Source organism: Mytilus trossulus, chromosome 3, assembly GCF_036588685.1.
Source record: "Mytilus trossulus isolate FHL-02 chromosome 3, PNRI_Mtr1.1.1.hap1, whole genome shotgun sequence".
Classification (NCBI taxonomy): Eukaryota; Metazoa; Mollusca; class Bivalvia; order Mytilida; family Mytilidae; genus Mytilus; species Mytilus trossulus.
In genome coordinates, this window is record NC_086375.1 from 65,331,875 (window position 1) to 65,353,065 (window position 21,191).

Here is a 21,191-nt window from a genome sequence, read left to right on the forward strand (position 1 = left end):
AATATGCGTTATAGGTAAATAAATATACAACTAATTTTCATCCCAATTAAAAATTTCTACAAAGTGTGATACAAATCAATTTGTTTACAATCAATTATCTTGAATATTAAGTTAAGATCTACAAGCATACAGAATTTAAAAAAAAAAAAGACTATCACACATTCTGGAGAATAATGATTATAAGAAACCAATAATGCAGGGACAAATACCATTTGTTCTTCAGCGATGATATTGGCAGGTGGTAAATGAGACATACTATATTGGCAATTCCTCGTGCAAATAGAGATCTTTGTCACATTCAATTTATCAATGTTTTAACATCATATACATACAGCAATATCTACATCCAGCATTCATCACTTTTCTGTCACATTATTATCATTTAATATTGCAATCACTCTGCACTTGGTTTAATTAATTATATAAATATGTACACCTAAATTGGTTTATATAGTAATGTTGTCACATATTTTTTCCTAAATCGATGAGTTGCACTCAGTACCATAACTCCATCCTGAAATAAATAGCAAACTTAATTAGATAACTTAAATCAAAATATTATTTGAATAACGTTAATCACGCTATTTGTCGAACAGCTTATTATGGAATTTTACGGAGAAGTGATGAATTTTGTTTTAAAAATCCATAAAAATTTGTGGTCATCTGTACTTTGAATGGCAAACCAAGGGGACAATGGTGTCTTTTGTTAGTGTTGACATGGATGTTTGTTGGAGATATTAACTCTGTTTAATGGATGGACATGTACAATATGTAATAAAGAACTTTCCATTGCAAGGTTGGTGACCCTTCACTGTACCGTGTATATTTATAGATTATAGTTGGTCATCTCAACAAGATTGATTTTCTGGCTAGAGCTGGTTGCCCTCTTTCTTAATCTACAAGGGTGTCATTTATATGCAAGAGATTTTGATCTCTCTAAACACTGCTCAGCCTTTTATTGTACTCTTCTGACAGACTATCATCATTTTCTCAAGACCATACTCTCAAATGGTGTCAAAGGGTAAGAGTAGACTGAATAAGATGACTTACTTTTATTGATAAGGCATACAAGTGATTCAACATAACATGACTAACCTTTATTGATAAGGCATACAAGTGATTCAACATAACATGATTAGGTTCTGGTAATAAGGTTGGTTCACACTGAAATATACATAATAACATATCAGTAAAACAGAGACTCTGAGGTAGCTGCATAACACACCTGAATAATGATACATTCAGGGTACTAGTCTTAAATGTGCACATATGATCATTAATCAAAAACAAGCAATACACTAAAAGGTTTGCCCAGTGTGTATAAGTATGAACATCTTTAGAAGTTTGTAATCAAAAGAGAACACTTTCTTTTTACAGTTTGTTAATTTTCAATTGATACATTGTAATGATAACAGTCCTATTAGTAGATAGTATTTACACAAGACTGGGTTGAAGTTGGATAAATAACCAGTAGTCAGAATAAACTCTTGCACCATGATCATGTGAAATGTCAATCTACTAGCAGTGTTTGTATGTCTGAATTTTGTCTAGGATATTATACAAGGGCATCCAAAAGCCATACAGACTGAACATGTAGATTTAATACAGCAGCCAAAACTGTGTGTAATATTTGAACATGTTTATGTATATTTCATACAGGCGAAACTGGGTGATATATTTGAACATGTTTATGTAGATTTCATACAGGCAAAACTGGGTGATATATTTGAACATGTTTATGTATATTTCATACAGGCGAAACTGGGTGATATATTTGAACATGTTTATGTAGATTTCATACAGGCAAAACTGGGTGATATATTTGAACATGTTTATGTAGATTTCATACAAGCAAACCAGACAGACTGAACATGTTTATAAATGTAGATTTAATACAGGCAAAACTGTGTTATATTTTGTTAGGTTTTGTAAAAGCATACTTATTTTGAGACATGAAAAATTGCCCTGTATTTTTACATTTAATGTCCTATACCTCTAGACAAAAAGTTGAAAGACAACCAATCTTAGTAATAAGGTCAAGTTTGAAGTAAATTGTCATGTTTGTTCAAGGCATTCTTGAGTGTGTTTGACAAGTGAAAAATTACTCTTTTCAAAGATTACAGTGAATGTGATAACCTAAACTCAATTTTTTTGTTTGATTTTTTGTTTCATCAAACAAATTTGGCAGCTGTTCCATTCATTGTACATGTATATTGAATTATAAAACCAATTGTTGTTATTTTGCTGGATACATACATGGGCAGGAATATCTTTATTAAGTATGACTTGTAACAAATGTGGAGGAAGAATAGGTGGTCCAGTGACTTTCTCTCCTGGTTTCCTGACTGGTACTTCCTGTCCATATTCATCATCTAAACTTTCTCCTGTAAGCAAATAACATCTTTCTTATATTTCATTGTAAATAGTTACAAATATGTTGAATCATATATGTGAATAATTCATTTTACTTTTCAATGATCCAGATATTCTATTGTATTTTAATAATAGAAATGAAGCACTTAATCAGAGAAAGTAAAAAAAACCAACAAAAGTGGCGTGGTGAAAATTTTTCCACTTGACAAACAATCAGACAAAACTTACTAATGAATGCACTAATATATTTAAAATGATTACATTTCCCCTTCAAATTACAACTTTCAATAATAAGGGTTGGTATTAATGATTAGATATGAATAAATTGAAATTTTTTTTTAGTTATCATGACTGAGTCTTTTCTACAAATTACATATGGCTATATATTTTTATCTTGATAATTTTTATTTTTTAGATATTTTATTAACATTAATTAGGGTGTCAAGTCTAGCATAGCAGAAATATGCCTGAAAAAAGATACTTATAATAAACATGAAACAGTTGATAGGTTGGATATTGAATCATTAGGCATTTGACAAAGATTGATGAAGAATTTTACAATTTCATTTAAATCTATCAGAAATATTAGTTAATTTACATTGTACTACCACCATGACAACAGAGTTTTTTAAAACAGTCAAACACATGTCATCCAATTACACACGTTTTTTGACTAAACAACTTTCATCTTGCTTACAAATAAATGGGTAATGTGTCCATGAGACACAGATGATGCCCCTGCTTGCTTTTCATATTAAGTTATAATGGGACATAACTGAAGAAAGGTAAAAGTGATGCTACCCAAATTTGTACTTGATCTGAGTTTTGGGTAAAAATATGCATTTGAGAAGTGTCATAAAATTTTGGTTGAGGCACACCAGTGTTAGAAAATGGAAACATAAAAATTCAGCAATTTTTCCATTTGTAAAGGGGAATAACTGCAGAACCATAAAAAAAGACATCCTTAAATTCAAACTTGATCTATATTTTGAGGAAATTGTGTATTAGTTTCAAAAATTGGTTGAGGCTTACTTAAATTTGTGAATTGAAACCAAAACTTCAGTATTTTTTTCATTTGTAAAGGGGCATAACTCTAAAACCATTATAAGTGACATCGCCAAAATAGAAACTTGATCTGTATTTTGTGGTAATTAATATTTTGTACAAGTTTCATGACATTTGGTTAAAGTAGTCTTATTTGCTTGGACCAAGCATCTGAAGTGATGTCTAGCATGCAACCTGAAAGGAAGTAAGAAGCATAAGTAGATATACATCTAATACCACTAATGAGCTGAAGCCATGCCTTTAAATCCTTTAAGTTTGGGAAAGGGGAGACTATATGTATATTTCACACTAGTACATAAGTTTCAATTGTACAATACATAAACCTGTGCATTCATTTGGATTTGTAAATTGTTCAGATGATCTATATGCATGTTTTATATACTCATCATCTTCAGGCAAAGTACACATAATTAAGGGATATTTCAGGTTTCAGAAAGGAGTATGTTCGGTAAGGTCATAAAATGGACCCCTTTTTTTAGCGTAAATTTCAAATTTTGATATTGTCCAATATCACAATAAATTATAGCTAATTGAGTGACTAGATAGGAAATAAGCCATTTTGTTGAAAATTTTACGTTTCTGCGTTTCATTATGACGTCACAAGGTGCACTCATATTGATTTTTCACTAAAAAATCAATGAAAATGGGTAAATTTCCATAGACTATTGGACAGGAAACATAGAGCGCATACGTCGACAACAAAGATCTTTTAAAATAATGTTTGTGAAGACATTTAACATGTCTTTTTTTAATATTAAGTGTTTTGACGCCTGCGCTCTATGTTTCCTGGTCCTTAATTTGGTTGAAATCCAGCTGATTTTGTAAAATTTCGCCCAAATCTATTATTTTGACCATTTTGGGATGTAAAAATCAACGTGTTAGAATTAAATTTTGATAAAAAACAGTTCTGTTTAACTTTCTCACATATCTTTAAGACAACTTAGAACATTTAATGTCTTGTAACTATGGACTTTATAATTGGGGCCAAATTTGGCCCTTATCGAACTTACTCCTTTTTTATGCATTTAGATCTTGTTGACTTATCTGAATGATGAATAAATGATATATGTACATGTAGCTTTTAAACTGTTTTTAGTCAATCAAATTCCTAAGGACAGATTTCAAAAGAATCACAATTTCAAGTGAAAATTTTCTGCTTTTCACACATTTTCCTTTTTATTTACAGACCTATATAACAAATATTTAATTGACTGTATTTCAAGAGTTATACATGGGACCCAGGGAAAACATTTCTAAATCTCATCTATGGTCATTTAAGTGGAAATGAGGGTAAAATTTGCCTCAATAGGTGGTTACCCCATTTTTTAAGTGCCTTCCCTCGGTACCATTTATGTTTTAATGGAACAGCCCAAAGTATGACAGTTACGTATACTTTCACATATTCACATGCAGTTAATTAAGTTCTTATTACATACAGTTTCATAAAAATCCCAAATCACCCAAATATATGTACTTTGCTAGAAGTAGCATGGCTGAAAGGTTATACATGTATATAGACTAATTCAGTACTTACGGCCTTTGTCTTTTTTAGAATTTTTTACATATAGGCTATCTAAAGCTAAAGCTTCAAACACTTCAAAATCTGCTTTCCTAATTTGTATTGAGTTGCTTACACTTCCTTGAGTATCTGTCAACACAGGCTGGAATGTATTTAAAAGTTGGAGATTTGTACTACACACATTACGTATATAAATATAGACTAATTCAGTACTTACGTCCTTTGTCTTTTTTAGAATTATTTACATTTAGGCTATCTAAAGCTAAAGCTTCAAACACTTCAAAATCTGCCTTTCTAATCTGAATTGTGTTGTTTATATTCCCTTGATTATCTGTCATTGTAGGCTGGAATGTATTCAAAATGTTATGTGTGCATTGTGTACAGTGTATCACATATAAGTGTATACATATACATACAAGTCTAACACACTGAATATCATCCAAAACAATACTTGTTAATACATATTAATGAAAATTTTGATAATGAGTGGTTAGATTTATGATTCCAAGCTCTATATCTACCTGACAATGACAAGATGAACAACTCTGATCAATTAACTATAGATGATATTCTGAAAGTTAGTCATTGAAGGACAAAGTCAATCCATATCAAAACAAATTTCAATCTTAGTCGTGTAAGTTTTTTTTGTGAAACCGACTCCAGCACTCTATCATCTGTGTGTAATTTTAGGCTTGGATAGAACTTGCTTTGAAAAAAAAATCCAATTGCTAGATCAGTTTTTTTTAAAAGAATTAGAATGTCCTGTTATTTCTTTCCGCTTTTTTTTAATCCTGTATATACATCTACATGTTTGTCTTGTAGAGATTGTGCATGCTGCAATCTTAAAATAAATCAAGGCCTTGTTTTGGTTATGAAAATCAAATAGGTAATATCATATACATGTGACAATCAATACCATGATGATCAAATGAAACTGTAAAATTAAGTAAATATACCTCTGAAGGGTTGTGCTGCCATGACCCATCAACAAAAAACTTGTACTGATGTTCACCTTCTGGTAATTCTATAATTGTTAGAAAATCACCATGACTGAAATAGAAAAAAAAATTGCAATATGGGATTATGCAAGGTGGCATTATAACTTTAACACACCTAGCCATTAAGCATTAACAAATTTCAAATGAATCAAACTTGCCAAGCCACCCATATGAAAATTATCATCATACAGTTCATGGTATACAATTTTTCCTTTATTTTTAAAGTTAAACTTATATTCATCAAAATAACTTGGGGGCCTTGATTGTCAAGTGGTGTAAGTGCTAGTTCGTCTGCTGTATACTTATAAGCTTTAGTCCGGCTGATTGGTGAAATAATTGTGGGTTTAATGATAAAAGCATCAAATTTGGCATGGTAGTAGAGATGGGTATTCTAAACAATATTAGCTATGGACCCACCTTGAAATTTCAAAATGGCGGCTTTTTTTCAAGATGGCCGCCGTCATATATCAAAATTAACAAATTTGGCTAATCCTAGGTTACTAATTGATTTTTTGGGGTGCTAAAGAGTTTAAAAGTAGGAAAACTTGATTGCATTATGAACAAATAAGATTTTTTTTGTCATTTTAGGTATTGGTAGTCTTGTAGCTGTATATTTTGAGATATAAACTAGTAGTTTTAGCAATGTCAAAACAGTGTAAAATTGTAGATCCGGAATTACCATCAACACCTTCTATATCTGCCGACTTTGATTGGAATGAATGTATTTTTTGCCAAGAACAGACTAAAGAAAATTTACAGTGTCCCGCTAATAGCAAGCGATCTGACGTAGATGTAGGAACAGGATACAAAACACTTGAAACAATTTTAGAACGATGTCAGCTAATTGAATGGTTCCCGATTCCGATTAGATTAGAACATTTCATTGACGAAAACGGTTTGGCTTTAAACTTGCAGCTGCACAATGCAAAATGGCACAAAACATGTAGAAATAAGTTTTCAGAATTAAAGATTGACAGACACGAAAAGCAGAAGAGAAAAGGAGAGAGTGGTGAGCAGGTTGGGACTAAAAGTAAAATAACATGACAAAGTGTTGGCTCTGCAACAATGACAATGACTGAAGATTGTTTCTTCTGTGGTGAGTCTTCAGGAGATCTACACAAAGCATCTACGTTTGAAATAGACAAACATGTACGTAAATGTGCACTTGACCTGCAAGATACAGTACTTTTGGCAAAACTAAGCGCAGGTGACATGATTTCACAAGAAGCCATTTATCATGTTAAGTGCCTGACACATTTGTATAATAGAGCAAGACCACTAAAGATTAGTGATGAAAGTTCAGACAGTCGTATCCACGAGATCGTCCTTGCGGAGCTGGTAGTGTACATAGAAGAATCACGCATAGACTCTGATGTAATTCCAATTTTCAAATTAGCAGACTTAACGCGGATGTATACCTCTCGAATGGAACAGTTTGGGTTAGAAACATCTGCAAGGGTGCATTCAACAGATCTAAAAAAACGAATTCTTGCAGCAATCCCAGACTTGCAGGCCCATAAACAAGGAAGAGATGTGCTATTATTATATAACGATGATGTTGGTGCTGCAATAAAACAGGCAACAAGAACAAATTATGATGATGAGGCAATCATTGAAAACATTAGTCGGAATGATCCTTGGTGGACCAAATATTAAAATGCAGTCAAGCAATTCTCTTGAAGCACAGACTACACTAACTATTTCACAGCTGCTTCAGTTTAATTCCTCCATACGCAGACGAAAGGATTCCTCCGCAGTCTTCCATTCAACAGAGCGAGAGCCACCTCCCCCAATATATTTAGGCCTTCTGCTACATGCTGAAACGAGGAAACGAGGATTGATTGATAAAATGTACTCTTTAGGTTTATCATTATCCTATGACAGAATAATGAATTTATCTACTGCTCTTGGCAACTCCATCTGTGAGGCTTTCAATATTGAAAATGTGGTATGTCCAGCAAAACTTCGGAATGGTGTGTTTACAACTGCAGCCATGGATAATATCGACCATAACCCGAGTTCGACAACTGCTCAAGGATCGTTGCATGGAACTGCCATATCACTTTTTCAACATCCAGTTCCAGGAAATGTTGGTGTCGAGAGATTAACCATACCAATTGATTCTACAGTATCAAAGAGGGAAGACCTGAAACCGTTACCAAAAGCCTATACCATCGTCCCTCCTGTTGTTCTTCCAAAAGAACCTGCAGAAATACCAACGGTTCATGGTCCGATGATTAGCGATGGTACAGAGATAGCAAGTGCAATGAATTTGGAGTACAGGTATGTTATTATTTTCAGACGTATGCTGAAAGACAAAAGTCTGGTTGAGAACCGCAATATGATACCAGCTTTAAAAAGTTGCAACAAACAACTATTATTGTAGCTTTTATTTGATTGAGTTTGGTGGGTTAGCTGTTGTCTGAACGTTGTGTTTGATGTTTGAACACATTATGAATATTCTGCTCTTTCCATAGCACAACTTGTAGAATTGTTGCCTAAACTATACCAATACTCACCTTTTTAATTCTAGCACTATATACATATATAAAACTAATTCTTACCTTTAGAAAACTGTATGCCTATGTCAATAATACTAACCTTTATAGAAAACTATACACAACTACTTACCATTTATAGCCATGCTTCAACTGCTCGCCTCTCATGTGATATTAACACTCATTATTTGCACATTTGCTATGTTAATTGCTTGTTCATCTGTCTGTATGCACACATATATATATTAGAACACTTTATCATTTATTACTAACTCAATATAAAGTAAAACATAATGTTACAGGTGGCTTAATCATGTGAATACCAAAATTGAAGCAGATGACATTGAAGACATGGAATATTCCTGGGCAGCTTTCCACGCTAGTCAAGCCACATCAGATATCAATGCACCGTTAGATATTAGTTCACTGTTACCCATGTTTCAGGAAGAAGCTAAATCTATCGCAATGATTAGACATTCTATGAATATAGCAAAACAATGTGTTCAATTTTTAAATCCTGAACAGATACCAGTAATCACCTGTGATCAGCCTCTCTATGCACTTGCGAAATCAGTTCAGTGGAATTGACCAAACAGATTTTCAGAAGAACAAATTGTCGTCCTGTTTGGAGGTCTTCACATAGAAATAGCAGCGCTGAGAACCATAGGCGATTGGTTAGACAATAGTGGTTGGACAAGTGCCTTGAGTCAAGCGAATATAGCATCATCAGGAACAGCAGATTCGTTTTTGAGAGCGTCTCATGTCTCCAGAACACGACACGCCCATGAAGTAACTGCAAGTGCACTGTATATTCTTATGCAACGAGCTTATAGGGTGTGTATGGAAGAACCTAGCCTTGAAGATACTGATGTTACTTTTGAGGAATGGCGTGAGCTGAGAGAAATTGAAAGTCCACTTTTTAACTTCTGGTCGTTGACATTGAGGTTTGAATTGTACATTCTGCTGTTTGTACGATCATTAAGAGAAGGTAACTTCAAATTATACAAAGATTCTATGACACAGATTATTCCATGGTTCTTTGCTTTAGACCATCCAAACTATGCAAGATGGCTTCCAGTACATGTACGGGATATGATGGCATTGAACGATACAGCTCCAAGTGTTGCAAAAGAATTTGAAAATGGCAAGTTTGTGTTGCATAAATCGCATAGTAAATTTTCGTCAATTGCTATCGATCAAGCACACGAACAAAACAATAAACTTGTCAAAGGAGAAGGTGGAGCAATAGGCTTGACTGAAAATATGGCACAACTTCAGCGTTGGATGGTGTCTGGACCGGAAATGGCCAGAGTAATCAATGAATTCCAAACGTCACAAGAATGGATCAAAAGAGATCAGAGCAAGGGACCTGATGTTCGACATCATGAACAAACAAAGAGTAAACAAACAACTTTTTCAATTCAAGTTAAAGCTTTGTGTGCCGTTTTTGAGGAAATGGGAAATCCTTTTCAGGAGCAAAGTACAGATTTGTTGATTCTTGATACACGAGACATTGTTGATCCACGTGTCTGTGAGACTATAAGAAATGTAGAAAATCTTGGAAAAGAACAATACCATCAGTTTGTAACTGAAAGACTTCAAAATAAATCAAAGTTGCTTCATGTACCAATAAAACAAAACAAGCTATTGCTGTTCAGTTGACAACAACCGAAGACCGAAACAAAAGACAAACAGCAGATAACATCTTTGAAGCAAAACTGTTCTTTGTTTTCACAATTATATGTTTCATGCCAAGTAAGAAATGGTGACTTAGAGGAATTCTTTCGGCATGAAAACCAATCATATCCTCCAGCTCTTTCACAGTTTGGAGAAATGCGTCTGGGATCAAAATCTGACCTGTTAGTTCCATTAGAAAGATTGACAGAGCTGCACGAGGAGGCACCAAATGTAGAGGTTTTGGTCATAGATGGCGCAGCCATCATTAATATGTTGAAACCTCGTGGAAGTAAGACATTTGAAGACTATTTCAATGACATTTTCATGCCTTACATACATGATCAGTTGCGCTTTGTAAGTCGACTTGATGTAGTTTGGGATGAGTACATCTCGAATAGTTTGAAAGCCTCAACAAGATGTAAAAGAGGCAAAGGTGTGAGAAGACGTGTCCTGCCAGATTCACGCGTACCAGGAAACTGGGAGGCATTTTTTAGGGTTAATGACAATAAAACAGAGCTGTTCATATATTTAGCTGAACAATTAGTAGCTTCAGCAAGAGGGTCTGATGAACAGAAACAGGTGATTACTACGAAAGGAACTGTTGTTCTATGCAGCCTACCAAAAGATATTAGTAAATTATCACCTTGCACACACGAGGAAGCAGATACACGGATGATGCTGCATGTGTATGATGCTGTAGAAGAAGGATTAAAACGGGTTATATTGAGGACAGTTGATACAGATGTCGTAGTTATTGCAATTTCTATTGTCCATGAAATTGAGGTGAATGAGTTTTGGATTGCTTTTGGAGTTGGCAAAAATTTCAGATATTTAGCTGTTCATGACATCGCCAAAAGTCTTGGACCTTTAAGTTCACGGGGACTTTTGTTCTTTCACTCCTTTACAGGTTGTGATCAAGTATCGTCGTTTGCTTACAAAGGAAAGAAAACCGCATGGGATACATGGAGCTCTTTTGAAGAGATTACACCTGTGTTTGAAACATTAAGTCGAACAGCATCACCAAATGTTATTTCCAATTTCATGCTTCAGATAGAGCGATATGTTATACTAATGTATGATAAAACAAGCCAATGTACGAAGGTGAACGACGCACGGAAGGATCTATTCACTAGGAAAGGAAGGGCAATAGATAACATTCCTCCATCAGAATCTGCTCTACTAGAACATACAAAACGAGCTGTTTACATGGCAAGCCTTTGTTGGGGAAAATGTCTAGAACCTTCTCCCCAAGTAGGTTCACCGAGTGAATGGGGATGGCAAAAGGACAAAACACAGATGTGGATACCCTATTGGACATCCTTGCAACAAGCCTCAGCCTGTTGTAATGAGCTGATAAAGTGTGGCTGTAAAATTGAAAATGGATGTCGTGGACAATGCAAATGCGTGAAGGCCATGCTGTTATGCACAGCACTTTGTAAATGTGGTGGGGAATGTGACAGAGACTAGTTGGCCAATCAATTTTTGATACACTTTGACAACTGAAGAACTGTAATTACTTTCGTGTAGTAATGTTTTTAAAGTACAATTTGATAGTGAAAAAAATAGTTGAAGTTTTTAGCAGTTTTGGTTTTGTGTATTTCACTTGCTTTGGCGGCCATTTTTAAAATGTCCACCATTTTGAAAATTATTGAGTAGTTCATAATAGTAATAGAACTTATCTGAAATGATTCCTTATGTTGTATTTACTCTAAAAAGATTTAGTGTCAAATCTCTTTGCTTTTTATTGGTAAATTTGTGAAATTTAAAGCATCTGTCCGCCATCTTGAAAATTTCCGCCATTTTGGATTTTTCAGAGTGGGTCATAGCCTAAATTGACCACAATATACATGTTTACCCTTGTGCAAAGTCTAATGCTTTTATCATCAAACCCACAATTCTTTTGAAAATATGCACGAATCAGCTGGACTACTTGTTAAAGTTAACACTAAGGTTGAGAATTTGAGCCCCATGTGTAGCAAGTATGTTAGAATCCAACAGATTAGGATTGTTTGTTTTGCAGCCAACAGTCATGGTTCTCTCAGACAATTCCAGATACCTCCACCAATAAAAGCTGTTTTCGATGACAAAGCGTATAGTGTTGAAAGTTATTAAACATTAACAATCAATCAATTAACACAATTCATTTTTTGTTAATTGCTTGGTGTTTCATGAACATATATACCCCACAAATCCTTATATTCATACCAATTATCTAATTATATACATGTAACATATCTATCCATTACAATCAATAATTGTTAACCATATTAAAAATTGTGTTTGTGGTTTAAAAACATAGTTAATACATGAAGTTATCAAATAATCACCTTTTGACATTCAATACAATAACCATGATAAATTACTTTTCTTTTATTTATGAGTCATCAGTTATCCCACATGGGTCTGCTCAAATGAAGACAATAGCGATTATGGTATATTTTTGGTAGGTAGCTTTATTCCTCTTCATGTTACACCAATACAAACAATCAAAGCTACCAGATAAAATGCAGTTTGCCCTAGTGTATGGTTATTATATTGTCTTGAATAACTTGGGAAAATAGTTCAATCTTTTTCTTTACAAACCTTTTGACAAGAGGTATTTTGGCCCATTTATTAAAACTTCCAGCTAAGTAAATATCTTTTCCGCCACCTTCCCATTTGAATACTGCTGGTAAAAGTTTAGGCGTCTGGTAAACCATATCAGCTCCCTGACTCAGTGTTGTGGCAGCTCTTGGTCGCTAAAAAGACAAAACAAATTTTTTTTTTCAATAAAATGATTGCCCCTCTACCTCCGACCTGCTAAATTGGGCGGAATAAATATTCTCCAATTTGTAAAGCAAATTAAAAACAAACAAATAACAGGAAAATATTAAAGAATTACATCTTTTTTCAACTTACCATAAAAGATTGGGGTACAAAAAAAATTACACCTTTTATACATGTACTGTATATAGCTATATAAAGCTACAAAGATACATTTTTTACATGTATTAAATCATCTATTGACAGATTGAGTCCACAATATTAAACATTAGATGAACCGTCCCAGACAGACATGTAAATCATATATAAGTTGATCTTGTATTGCTGATCTTTTTTTTCTTGTTTGCAGTTTCTCTCCATCTTCTTCAGTTTTTGACTTTTTGCCCAAAACATAACCAGATGCTTCGCAGGGCGTAGCTTTATACGACCGCAGAGGTTGAACCCTGAACGGTTGGGGCAAGTATGGATCCAACATTCAAGCTGGATTCAGCTCTAAATTTGGATTGTGATTAAATAGTTGACACAGCATAGGTTTCTGACACAGAATGAATGTGTTCTAATGAACTTAAAATTTTTGTTTTCTCTTAGAGCAATTCACTATGCTGTTCAATATTAATCCTCTCAAAAAAATGTTTGAAGAAATTTTCTTTTTATTAATGAAATTTCAAATGAGAAAAATTGAACCCAATTTTTTAATCACATCCCCCTTTCCCTTATTCCAAAACTAATCTCAATTAAAATATTCTAATGGAGTTTGAAACAATAACTACTCATTTAAATACATCATAAAATATTAAGATGTAAAAAACTGCTTGTTATCACTGAATGGTAAAGATTATTTAAATTTATCAGTTGGTAGTAAAAAGTGAATATACATTGTATATTGTATATAACAAAGATTTAAGTTGATTCTGGACAACGAAAGATAACTCCAATTAAAAAAAAATCTTGCAATAAGATATTTCTTGCTTACTATTTTGGACAAAGAAAGATAACTCTAATTAAAAAAAAATTTGCTATTTCACAATATTGTGAAATTAGATATTTCTTGCCATTGCACAATACTGTGCAATTGAAAAGACTTGCTATTGCACAAAACTTAATATAATAATTTTAGATCCTGATTTGGACCAACTTGAAAACTGGGCCCATAATCAAAAATCTAAGTACATGTTTAGATTCAGCATATCAAAGAGGCCCAATAATTTAATTTTTGTTAAAAATCAAACTTAGTTTAATTTTGGACTCTTTGGACCTTAATGTAGGCCAATTTGAAAACGGGACCAAAAATGAAAAATCTACATACACAGTTAGATTTGGCATATCAAAGAACCCCATTTATTCAATTTTTGATGAAATCAAAAAGGTTTAATTTTGGACCCCGATTTGGGCCAACTTGAAAACTGGGCCAATAATAAAAAATCTAAGTTCATTTTTAGATTCAGCATATCAAAGAACCCCACGGATTAAATTTTTGTTAAAATCAAACTAAGTTTAATTTTGGACCCTTTGGACCTTAATGTAGACCAATTTGAAAACGGGACCAAAAGTTAAGAATCTACATACACAGTTAGATTCGGCATATCAAAGAACCCCAATTATTCAATTTTGATGAAATCAAACAAAGTTTAATTTTGGACCCTCTGGGCCCCTTTCTCCTAAACTGTTGGGACCAAAACTCCCAAAATCAATACCAACTTTCCTTTTATGGTCATTAACCTTGTGTTTAAATTTCATAGATTTCTATTTACTTATACTAACGTTATGGTGCGAAAACCAAGAAAAATGCTTATTTGGGTCCCTTTTTGGACCCTAATTCCTAAACTGTTGGGACCTAAACTCCCAAAATCAATACCAATCTTCCTTTTGTTGTCATAAACATTATGTTTAAATTTCATGGATTTCTATTTACTTAAACTTAAGTTATTGTGCGAAAACCCAGAATAATGCTTATTTGGGCCCTTTTTTGGCCCTAATTCCTAAACTGTTGAAACCAAAACTCCCAAAATCAATCCCAACCTTTCTTTTGTGGTCATAAACCTTGTGTTAAAATTTCATAGATTTCTATTCACTTTTACTAAAGTTAGAGTGCGAAAACTAAAAGTATTCGGACGACGACGACAACGACGACGACGACGACGACGACGCAGACGACGACGCCAACGTGATAGCAATATACGACGAAAATTTTTTCAAAATTTGCGGTCGTATAAAAAGGATAAAAAATAATCTTCATTGAAGGGTGATCACTCCCTATTATAGAATGACTACTATTGATTTCAGCATAAATGATAACTTGTAGATCTTGTTGTTGAAAAGATACATATATATATATATATATATGTAATGCATGTCAAAAGAATTACGTACATGTACATTCTGTTGTTCAAACAACAATAAAATTAGATCAATTCCAAGTGAATAATGTCACAGACATGAACAGGTATTTGCAGCAGATAAAATAAATATTTTTTTAAATTTATTTAACAGTTGAAAAGTTTTGCAAATGAAAATATTAAACTTCTAAAATTTTACACAAGCTCAAAATTCAAAGATGGTGCTGATAAAACAAATAATGTATTGATAATTAATGTAATTTCACTTCTGTATATATATGTGATAATGGACACATTATAACCAGCTTCATGCACCTTTGTAGGGACAAACCAAAACAAAAGAAAGAAATGTCCAAAAACTCAGAATAAAAATATGAAAAGGGGCATAACTCTAGAATGATTAAAGTGAGGCCACCCAAATTCAAACATGATCTGTGGTAATACATTTTGTAAGAATTGTGTATAAAATTCATTACATTTAATTGAAAAAAACTAAAGTAGAGAATGGAAAACAACTTTGAGGTTGCACTAAAAAATTGTAAATACAGCTGTTTCTCAAGACACGCCTCTTTTGGGGAGATCTTGAATATTCATAGAAAATTGATTTTGTTTACATACTGGTTACCAGTTAACCTCTCTGTGTTCCATATCACAGAGATATAACTTGGGAATGTTACCAGTAAATATACATGTGCATATTGTTTACACTGAAATCTGTGGTAACCTTAGAGGTAGGACTAGATAAGAAAAATTAGTGTTAGTTTAAACTCTGAGAAGTTCAGGGCATATAAACCTTGAAAATATGCTGCACAGCCCTATATTTTGACCTAGGAAAAAAAATTGTGGTGTAGATGAACTTTCAATTCTAGGATAAGATTTATGTCAAAACTTCATAGTCAAAGTGGTACAGTTTAGCCTTATAAGTTGTCAATATTTACAGAAATGTAACCTTGAGACATACGGACAGACAATATATGTATGTGCATCTGCCAGAAACTGCACCTAGAAATACATGTACATGTACATATAAAGTCTGGAAAAGGTCAGAAGACAAACACCAAACTATCATGTCGTCTCTTTATAAACCTTTATTCAATCGAAGTCAAAATAATTCACACATCAATGATGTAATGGGTCATAACCAGTGACACAATGTTCATGTAAATGTATATACATGTATGTAGTGAATTAGACGAAGTTTGATTGAAGCTGTTATTTTGTAACATATCAAATAAAATCCTCTCTCAAAAATCCTATTGTTATATAAAACGTTTATTTGAAATCATTCTCATGACTTGAAACAAATTTTTTTAAATTCACTGTCATGACTGTCATGATTTTAGTCAGATGTAATCATGATAACTTTGGCAATTTAATCATAAAATTAATCAGATACTTTCAGAAATGATATATCGATGTAATCATTATTTAATTGAATCGTACAAATGACAAAGTATTTTGAATCTAATCAATTACATTGAAAGTAATCAGACCAATCTCTGTGGGACAAGGGTAAAACTAATTATTGCCCCATCTTTTATGGCGGTGGCATAAAAAAATAAAAATTCCTTGTATTTAAAGGATCCTGTACATTCATTGTGTATATTAAGTACATGACCAGTTATCCTAGCCATCACAGGAGCTGTTATATATTTATCAAGGACAATGTACTAAATGTGCTACAATGTTAACACAAGAAGATTCTGCAGTATATAAATAATTTCTTAATGAAAAGAAATGAACACTTCACAGAAAGCAGTGACAATCACAATCTACAAATGGCATCAATTTTATACTTGTTGTCACCTGATTCGCATACATTCTGTACATGAACATTTGAAAATAATTTAACCTTTAATATAAATTAATATATATATAGAGTAAGGATTGGAAAAATTTATTTTACAACACAAGTAAATTTATTGGACCAAATAAAGTAGACTGCAATTTGACAATTATATTTATGGGACAATATATTAACTAGAACATTTCATAAACATTTATCTACAGTAGTGTACAACTATAATTTACAAATCTATTAATAAACAATGTAGAAAAATGTACCGTTGTGTCTTAAGGTATTTGTATAATTGTACTTAACAAAATATAAAGAAAAGGTCATCTACAACTTACACGCACATTTGATGCAGTTCATTCTTTTGGAAAGTCAAAATGTTATTCTACTTTTATATTTATATGCTAAATTGTAACCTTCCTCAATGTCAAATAGTACACATTTCTACTTGGGGCTACATGACACAATTATCATAAAAATGTCAACTTTATAATCTATTTTTTTTTTTAATTTCTTATTGAATAATTCAGTTCATGAAATGATTCACAGTTTAAACTTACACAAAAATATTTGAAAATCTGAACCTCAAAATATGAGAAAGATAAAAAATTGTTTTTAATCATTGGGCATATGACCTTCACCTTCAACTGAAGACATCAAGTAAATATTTACATGTTTACTAAAAACACTGGTAGAGAAAAGCACGAAAAATAAATTTAAAGAATTACCCTCGTGTTAGGATTGATCACTTGAATGTGATCAAATTCTTTTTCGCTATATCCATATCTTCCAGCTACAAGTTGAGGTCCAGATTCATCGCCAGACACATGGCGAGATTTTTGTGATGTATTGCCCATTCTACTAGATTGTAGCGTCACATCGGATTTAAAAATGTCTCAAATTAATATTTCACTCTGACTGATACATTAGGTGCAATCAGTAGTTGACTTATTAATTATATCCAAGTGAAGACAAAAATAATATGACCGACACTTGTCATGTGGTGGTCGATCACCTCGTGTAGTGTCTTTACAAAATTTATAACGACCTAATCCCAAAAGTTAACTTCGCTTAAGTTTTAGGACAAAATCCGATGCTCCTTGCCTAATCTTTACGTCATTTTATCTTTTCTGAAGTCAACATTTTAAAAAATTTGATTGAATCGACTGCAGAAAGTAAACAAATATGGTGGAATACACGATACGCATGCCAGAAAAAATAAATGGTAGTACAAGTACGGACTTTTTTTTTAAATCCGTTAAAATTCTATTTGAACATACTTTCATTTTTTAGACTCAGACACCATTCAGAAAGATCATTGAAATCAGTTTTTTTCATGATCAATTTTAACGCCCCTTTACTTCCCGTAAAGTAGGTACTCCACAATTTATCCACAGAGCCTTCCCATGAAATATTGCATTATCTCATGTCTGCCTATGCTCCTGACGTTTGAGTGGGGGTTTTGGGGGGGGGGGGGGGGGGGGGGGGGTCGTTTGCTAGCCGTCACCAGTCATTTCAATCATGAGACAGTAGAGCATTATATTGAACCTCTTTTCAGCCCGAGTATAACAAAAATGTGATGGAGTTCCAGAGACATTAAGGAGTTCTAGAGACATTAAGAGACATCATTTGCCTCCACCTGAATTTTTTCCTCCAAAATCCGTTATTCACGTTTTTGTTTGTATAATAATCAGTTCCTACTTTTCAGTGTCATACTTACATTTATGTGCACATAACTATATTCGAAACAACATTTGTTTACAATTTACTATCAATTGTTGGTTTACTATCCACATAGGTCATTGATAATAGAATACTGGAGAGCATTGACCGCTATAATACAGAGTAAAAGATAGTGTAGATATTTAGTTGGAGACTTTCATTTCATGCGAATTTTCGCTAAAGGTCACATGAAGCTACCATATACCGCATATATACACGGCATGTATGTCTCTGTAGTCACCACTGAAATATCTATTTAAAGTATAGAAACAAATACATATATATGTATTTATACATTTTTTGACTCGTTCAAAATTAATAGAAGATACCGACGGTCTAAAAATGGATAAAAGTTATGCTTCTTTTTGTAACTTCAAAGGGTTGCAAAAGCGTTGACCGTGCGCACATTTTTAGAATGAAGCGCATCCACGCTTCATACAATATGTTCTTAGGTCAACACTTTTACGCTGTTACACCCAAATGAAGTTACAAAATGAAGCATTCAATTCTTAATTTACGAAAAAGAATGAGTCAACATTTAAAGTGAAACAAAGGAAAATTGACTGGTTCGATCCACACAAAAAAAAAGGTTCTTGTGCAAGTAAAACTATGATTTACATATGTTTTTAATCTATAATATGGAATTAGACCAAGAAAAAACTCCAATTCAGCACGAGCTTAATTAATTTCTATTTATAATATTTATGTTTATATGTTTATGTTATATCTCTTATATGATCGTTGGAGGTCTTCGGAGGTCAACTTGATAGTTAATTAGACTAAAATACACACGCAACGAGCTCCTGTAAATTGTTGATTTTTTTAGTCTTTATGATTTGGATAACTGTTTTCATGGTTATAAATCAAATATGAGAATTTGAGTCAAATCGGTGAACATGAATTTGACAGCCAGTGCCCCTGTAAGACAAAAGAGATGATTTCAGCTTTTCAATTGTGAATTTTCAATTTATATGTAGCAACATTCTAGCTGCTCCTGCATGCTAATCATGCATCTCCAAGTTGATACGATATTTCAGGGCTTCTATTTCCTACCATGATATCATTGGTAACAGGTTGCTGCTCACAAGAAAACTATTTAACGAAGAGTTCAAAGTCGTGAAGTTGAAATCATCCCATCGTAATTTTCTCGGACGCCATTTTGAGTTGGTTTACTTATGGAAGTTTTATATTGACAATATGATACTTCCATGGTTTACCGTTATTGAATATGCGTTTCAAAGATGATAGCGTATATTTTCCAAATATCGTATTGACAGTTCCGCCCTGGTCTCCCCGAAAGTGACCTACCAAATTAGACTATTACTAGTACGGTGACCAGACCCAATATTTTTTTACATTTAAACATACTATATTGCTATATTATATATCATTGGATTCGGAAAAATTAGCACTTTTGAAATATCGATGTCGTCAAAGAGAAATATTGTACCAGTTTTGCATAAATTAAGGTCAAAGATCAAATAATGTTTTTCTTTTTTTTTTCTTCCATACTTTTAAAATTTGAAGATATATATACAACAATTTAAGTTGAATTTCAGATACAGACATTTTTTCAAATCAATTAGCACTGAATTATTTCGAAAATGTAAAAAAAACTAGAGGCTCTAAAGAGCCTATGTCGCTTACCTTGGTCTATGTGAATATTAAACAAAGGACACAGATTGATTCATGACAAAATTGTGTTTTGGTGATGGTGATGTGTTTGTAGATCTTACTTCACTGAACATTCTTGCTGCTTACAATTATCTCTATATATAATAAACTTGGCCAAGTAGTTACAGTGGAAAAAGATAGTAAAAATTTACAAATTTTATGAAAATTATCAAAAATTTACTATAAAGGCCAAGAACTCCTTCGGGGGTCAATTGACCATTTTGGTCATGTTGACTTATTTTTAGGTCTTACTTTGCTGTACATTATTGCTGCTTACAGTTTATCTCTATCTATATAATATTCAAGATAGTAACCAAAAACCGCAAAATTTCTTTAAAATTACTAATTCAGGGGTAGCAACCTAACAATGGGTTGTCTGATTCTTCTGAAAATTTAAGGGCAGATATATATTGACATGAGTACCGATTGTACCCTTGTCAGATTTGGTGTAAATGCTTTGGTTTTGAGATATAAGCCAAAAACTGCATTTTACTCCTATGTTATATTTTTAGCCATGGTGGTCATCTTGGTTGGTTGGCCAAGTCACCGGTAATATTTTTAAAACAAGATACCCTAATGATGATTGTAGCCAAGATTGGTTTAGTTTGACCCAGTAGTTTCAGAGGAGAATATTTTTTGTAAAAGATAGCTAAGATTTACGAAAAATGGTTAAAAATTGACTATAAAGGGCAATAACTCCTTAAGGAGGCAATTGACCATTTTGGTCATGTTGACTTATTTTTAGGTCATACTTTGCTGTACATTATTGCT

The 21,191-nt window shown here is 33.0% G+C and overlaps 1 protein-coding gene across 2 annotated transcripts; it reads right to left on the reverse strand.

The window, feature by feature from the left end:
• Window positions 1-139: 139 nt before the first annotated feature.
• On the reverse strand, window positions 140-18,242 carry LOC134712139 (5'-AMP-activated protein kinase subunit beta-1-like). Of its 2 annotated transcripts, none has more exons than XM_063573319.1 (7): window positions 17,753-18,242; window positions 12,714-12,868; window positions 5,914-6,007; window positions 4,973-5,099; window positions 2,257-2,384; window positions 1,096-1,164; window positions 140-514 (listed from the first exon to the last, which is right to left on the reverse strand). In XM_063573319.1, the coding sequence occupies exons 1-7, from the start codon at window positions 17,879-17,881 to the stop codon at window positions 437-439; spliced, it is 780 nt and encodes a 259-aa protein (XP_063429389.1). In that variant the 5' UTR covers window positions 17,882-18,242; the 3' UTR covers window positions 140-436. The 2 variants fall into 2 exon arrangements, with proteins under 2 accessions (XP_063429389.1, XP_063429390.1); XM_063573320.1 differs by lacking the exon at window positions 4,973-5,099 and adding an exon at window positions 5,175-5,301.
• Between the last annotated feature and the right edge of the window lie 2,949 nt (window positions 18,243-21,191).